At 41.5% G+C, this 6,394-nt stretch overlaps 1 protein-coding gene across 1 annotated transcript in view; it reads right to left on the bottom strand.

Annotated features, from left to right (window-relative positions):
* Positions 1–2,478: 2,478 nt before the first annotated feature.
* Zcwpw2 (zinc finger CW-type and PWWP domain containing 2) overlaps positions 2,479–6,394 on the bottom strand; it is a 115,114-nt gene continuing 111,198 nt past the window's right edge. Inside the window, exon 10 of the mRNA XM_026779377.1 lies at positions 2,479–3,090. Within this exon, the coding sequence (XP_026635178.1) occupies positions 2,933–3,090 (158 nt within the window). The 3' untranslated portion in view covers positions 2,479–2,932. The remainder of the gene's footprint in view (positions 3,091–6,394) is intronic.

Here is a 6,394-nt window from a genome sequence, read left to right on the forward strand (position 1 = left end):
GTAAGAAAGGTGTTAAAGATTCATCTTTAGCTGGGCATGGTGTTGAACACTTACAACTCCAGCACTTGGGAGTTAGAGCTGAGGCAGGCAGATTAATGTTTGAGGCCAGCCTCAAGTACACAGACAACCTACACTAGCAAGGGAGACCCTATCTCAATAACAGATGGAAAAAGCTCAGATCATGTCTTCGTACTTGCTAAGGATCTAAATGAAACTGGCAGGCTGGCAAACCTTATAAACTACCTGCCCATTTCTAAACCCAGCTCTTAGAGAGAGGTGCTGTTACTGTTGGGGATGTACTGGCCCGAAGAGAAAATGTGCAAAACAAGAGATGAACTCTTACAAGAGTTGGTTTTCTCTTTGGACTACCACTGCCCACTGTCACCTCTGACACATACCCCAATTTGTGTTACCTAATTCTTAAACAGTTCTCTAGAGCAGGGGAAGAATAACTACCAAGTGACACAAGAACTCAGTAGCAGAACCGGCATTTACATTAAGTTTATGTTACTAATAAATAATAATAAAGCAATTAAATTCAAACGGTTACACTAGAGATTCAGTTGGTGTGCTTTCTGACTCTGGGCACACTATGTATCTGAAAGAATTAATGAAACCTTATGTAACTTCTAGCTGCCATTCATGTTGTAATATTTAGAGAACAACTACACCATAGGGTCAAGTGTCTACACTGAGACTGATTTTTATCACACTGATGGACCCCATGCTGCCCGTTATAAACAGCCTGAGCTTTTGACCACAGACTCTCACTTCATTTATGCAGATACTGGACAGTAAGAACACACGGCTTTCTGAATCTAGGAGCTAAAACCAGGAGCTCTTGCTCTGCTGTCAACACTGAGGTTTTGTCTTACGATAGCCAGGCATGCACTTGTCTCAGCACGGCTGGACAAGGAGGGTCCCACCAAATTGCTCCCCTTTTCCAGAGACCTCCTTCACTTCTCTTACCTGGAAAGATCACAAGCAATGGGAGAAGTCTGTTGCTGTTAATCTTAGACTGTCGGCCTGACTGGATTAAGAAACCTCCACAGAATTAATGATATTTAGAAAGCATGTCTGCCAGCATGGGCATTTCTAGGGATAGACCATGGGGGCTCTGAGCTAACAGACTTGTAACACAGCTAACCTAATCAGGTCACAATCCAAAGGTGCTAACAGGAGGGAGGTAGTGACAGGTAGGAGGTAGCGACAGGCAGGGTGGGGCCTAGCTTTAGGAAGTAGGGATCATGAGTGCTCTGGGAATTAGGTCTGCCAATAGACTTGGGGTACCAGCCTTAGGGTATGGCTTCTTGTCCATATGCATGCCTGCCAGAAGAGGGCACCAGATCTCATTCCAGATGGCTATGAGCCATCATGTGGTTGCAGGTAACTCAGGACCTCTGGAAGAATAGTCAGTACTCTTAACCTCTGAGCCATCTCTCCCGCCCCTAGTGATAAACTTCTGAACATTGTTTTAAGCATGGCTTGAACACAGCTTTATCTACAATGAATCTATAGGGCTAATAGCATTCTATAATCTGACCTTTGAAATAATGTCTCCAGAGTTGGTGATTCAAGAATAGCCCATTAGCGGTTTTTGGAAAATATTTCAATGGCAGTGAACCAAAGTTGTGCTGCAAACATCATGCTAGTCCCTGTTAAGGGAATGAAAAGGTTCTGACTAGCCAGGCATGGTGGCTCTTACTTAAAATTCCCAGCACTTGGGCTATAGAGTAAGAGCATTTTAAGACAAATATAGTTTACATGATACTAGATCTACTAAATGAATTGCATCAACACGATTGTTCTAATATATATGCTTCATAGAGTATTTATCTAAAAACAAGACTAAAACATTACAAAAGCAAACATATACTTATTTTGCTTTGTGGTGCTGGAGCCAGCAGACAAGGCAGGGGCTCTGCCACTAGACCTTTGGTTTGGTTTGGGGATCTCAATATGATATCCAGGCTGACCCTGACTTAGAGGTTCTCTAGTCATTAACTCACTTCCTAAATGCAATCAAAGTTAATATAAAATAAGTACTAGACAGTTGCTTTATTCAAAAGTAGTTGCTCTGTTTGGAATAAGTGCTCTTAAATCTATTAACAGTTATGTTTGACCAAAAAGATGTTTGAGCAATCCTGGCAAACTTTTTACCACCTCCATCTATACACTGAAAAGCTTCAAATCACGTCAAAACAAGCATGTGCATCTTAATGATCTTATCAGTTTTTCTAATCTAATACCTACATATACAAAGAACTGCACAGCTAACGCAGCATATAATGGTAAAAAAAAGATGCTTGTTAAACAGAATATTTAAAACATTAATGCTATCAAGCCAATAAAATATTCCAATCAGAAATAATAATTTTCTAATTTGATTTGAATCACTTTTCAAATAATGCATCATTTCTGACACCATTTCTATCCAACCATGGAAGGTTTATCATATTTCTATGTAAGTTTGCTACTTATGCTACCCCGATTTCCATCTACCCTGATGCCCTAAGGCTGGTACCCCAAGGCTATTGGCTGAACCCTTAGTTCCCACAACATGTGTCCATAGGGCTCTATCTTCTCTTGGCCCCTTCCTGCATTCTCTTTCCTCTGCATCCCGTTTCACCAGGATATGAAGAGCTCTGCACCACGACTCCCTGCCATGATGACTTACTCTCTTTTAGTCATTTCTGTCAGTTATGGCCACAATGGCTAATACAAGGTCTCTCTACAATGGTCCACCTCTGCCACAGGACTACTCTTCATCCTCCGTCCCAACCCGAAGACTGGAAATTAACGATCATCTCTGCTTATACACACATTTCTCCTAGGAAAGCCTATATTCTGATGGCTCAACAGCTACTGGTTTGTTAGCATCGTGGCAATCAATGCCTCAAATTTCAGATGTAGGAAAAGGTATCTTATATAATTAAACTGTAGAGTCAGTTACAGATCCTGAGGCTGCCAAATGGTAACTCTTCATACCAACCTGTTCTTGTCCTGGTTCATTGGCTCTTGCTGTGGGCTCTTGTACCTGCTGCAGCATTTTCTCCAGTTCTTTCAGTAAACCTTCTGTCTCAGAGACAACTAAAGGAAATCATGAATATAGTAAAAGCTACATCTTTGATTAATTCCATCTAATTCAAAATCTTAACTACCCAGAAATAACTCTTCTAAATACTACAGGATTAAAAATAAAAAACAAATGTTCATAGTTTAAAAAATTTTAGCTTTAGTTAACCTAAAAATTACAGATTTCTTTTTGGCTTTTTCTTACATACTTAGTTTCTGTTATCATATGTTTTTTATATATGACCCCCGCTTGTTGCAAAATTCTATTATGAATTTCCAGGTGAAATTTTTAAAATTCTTTGAAAGGGATAGTTAATTTTTTTGATATGTATAGAGTATAAAATATCTTTGGAATATAAGAAGCTCATTAGAAGTATTTTTGTCTTATTTGGGTCCCAGGCATGAGACTCAATTATGTCTGAAAAGCAGACATCACAACCAAGAGCAATGTACAGTTGATAGAGGGATCAGTTTCCTCTAAAGAATGTGGCCCCATAGGCCCACCACGTTCCTGGAAATGGCCCCACATCCACCAGCATTTGGAGTGGACAACTGGATTATTAGAAAAAAGACACAGTCAGGAGAGCAAGGACATGGGGAGTGTGGTGGTGAAGACGACCGAATGCCTCACCTCCATGGGTGACATTAAAACTGATGCTTAACAGAAAAAGTCACATAGCTGAGTGGCTGGGCCTAATGCAGGCTCATCCTTCTTTTCCACTTTCCTGTGCATGGGGCCCTCCAAGGGAGAGAGTGCCTCCCTAGGGTGAGCATACACTCCCTGGGGTGCTTGTGAAGGTCCCACATTCCTGTCAGGAGTCATCTTCAGCTGCTTTTTTATGGTCTTTATTCATTCACTTGGGGGAGGAAGGCTCCCTCAAGTCAAACCCAGAGCTCCCTGAAAGCTACTCTTACTAGCAGTTTGATGCCCACTGACATTTTTCATGGTGTCTTGGGATCCCCTTGGTCCTCACATTTGCATGACAATTAACCACTGAGCCATTGCTAGAACCCCATTAGTTCATCCAATCCTTATCCAAATATGTAAATTGCTTAGTCTGATTTGAAAGAGAAAACATTATGCTTATAAATGCCTTTTTTTTTGCTGTGAAATAAGTGGAAGAGGTGTTTACTGTTTTGTTGAACATACTGAGATAAAAATGTCTATCTTAACCACTGAAGAAAGACAGCCTAGGATAATGATAAAATTGAATCCTGATGAACAATATGCATTTGAATTCTCCACCTAAATAAACAGCATTTTTACTTGACACAGACAGAGTCTTGCTAAAGCAAAGATCAAAGCAAATAGCACACAAGTAGCTTGCTGTTTGTAGCTTGCAGAGACAGATGAGACATCTGAGAAGCCTGTGGAAAGACAGCAAACCAGGAGGGGATGCCATGTCCCTCCACTTCCACTCTGATCCCTGCATCTGACATACCCCTTTCCATTTTCTGCCATCTTGACAGATCACCAACAGTCATACTGCCCAGCACAGCTGGAAGTTCAAGGAACATTTAAATGTACCCAGGAGGGACCTAAGAAAGGGAATTTTAAATACTGATAAAGTACTATTTTGTTTTGTTTTGTTTTTCCAGACACAGTTTCTGTGTAACAGCCTGACTGTCCCGGAATTCTCTCTGTAGACCAGGCTGGCCTCAAACTCACAGAGATCCATGATAAAGCACTATAAATAGCAGTATTGACTGAAATCAGGGCAGTTAAGAAATGGAAAATCTTCCTGTAGCTGCTGCTACAATGAAGGAAAAATCGGTTCCTTTTGCATTTCCACATTACAATCTGCAGCAATATGCCGAAGCATCTCTGTATTCAAACACACACCTACAGTGTGTCTGCTCTGGGGCAGGAACTCAGGGAAGTCAGTCTAGACCAGGAGCCTCCTCATCATGACTCCGCCCAGCAAGCCTCAGGCTGACCAGTCACAACTAGTCTTGAAACAACCTGAAAAAAGCTTCTCCCACCTCAGAAATGAGTTCTCTGCTTCAAAGCAAAACAAACAAAAACTGCAACTGACTTGTTGGTGACCACCGCAAACCATCTGTTTTCTTTGGGAATAGCTGAAGACAACAACAGAATAGTCCATTCTGGCTCAGGAGTACTCAAGAGTTTGGTGGGCCTAAGAATCACCTGGGTAATTCATTTTAAAACATGGATGTACCATGTCTACTGAACTCAAACTTTCTAGAGAAATGTATGCTCCTACTGAAGCTTTTTGAATGAAATTAACATTCAATTTTAGTATATATTTTTTTCATATTTATTTATGTGTGTGCACGTGCACATGCGTGTATGTTCACAGGTGCACTCAAGCACACAAGTGCAGATACATAAGTGCCATAGCATGCCTGCAGAGGTCAGAGGACAGCCTGCAGAGGAGCTTCTCTCTTGTCTGCTTGAAGCAAGGGTCCGCACTGCATACTCTAGACTAGCCTCTGTCTCCCGCCTGCCCCTCCCTCCTCTCAGTGGCAATGCTGTGACTCCTGCTGTGCACCACCTCAAGCATCTTTCAAGTGCCTTCTGGGAACTCAACTCCTGTTGCTAGGCTTGAGCCACAAGTGCTTCTGCCTCTGGGGCCACCTCCACAGCTGCAGTGGGGCATCTCTTTTCTGTTCCTGTTAACTCATGGGTAACTGTTTGTGGTAATCCTCAGGCTGATCCTCCAGTTCCCCTTACACTTTTTTTCCTACTTTACTTTGCGAATCTTCGAAAACTGTCATTGAAATTTAATGTCATGTTGAAAAGATGGATTTTGAGCTCCGTTATAAAGAAATTTGCCAAACAAACATCTCCACATTTCTAACACTAGGCTAAAGCACACTCAGGTTATGATGACGTGTCACTGCCAAGTTCACTGGAATCTCTGTTTGCAACCAATCTGAAAAAGTGTCTGCACTGCCTTTTGATCAACGGGTAGACAGAGTAATGGAGGGCTTCATCAACTGGCCAGGATTCTTAACAGCTTGACTGATGTTGATTTCTGCTTCCAGAGCTACAGGAGGCTTGCTTTTCTATAAGTTTTCCTATATTGTAAGCTGAAATTCAAAAACAATTCTCAAGAAATGGCAGTTCCTGTAATCTACAGACTCAGTTATCAGAATTGGTCAATGATATCCTCCAAGGCTGGAGACAGAATGATGCCTTTGCTGACTGTACAACCAATCATCTCCTATCTGTAATGATTAGCCTGTACTTTCCTGACTTGTTTCAATTCACTGTTAAGAGTAGAAATGGAGAAGGAGGAAAATGGGGATGGGGGAGGGAAGAAGAAAGAGAGTGAGAGTGAATGAGAGAGAGAGA

Source organism: Microtus ochrogaster, chromosome 5, assembly GCF_000317375.1.
Source record: "Microtus ochrogaster isolate Prairie Vole_2 chromosome 5, MicOch1.0, whole genome shotgun sequence".
Lineage (NCBI taxonomy): Eukaryota > Metazoa > Chordata > Mammalia > Rodentia > Cricetidae > Microtus > Microtus ochrogaster.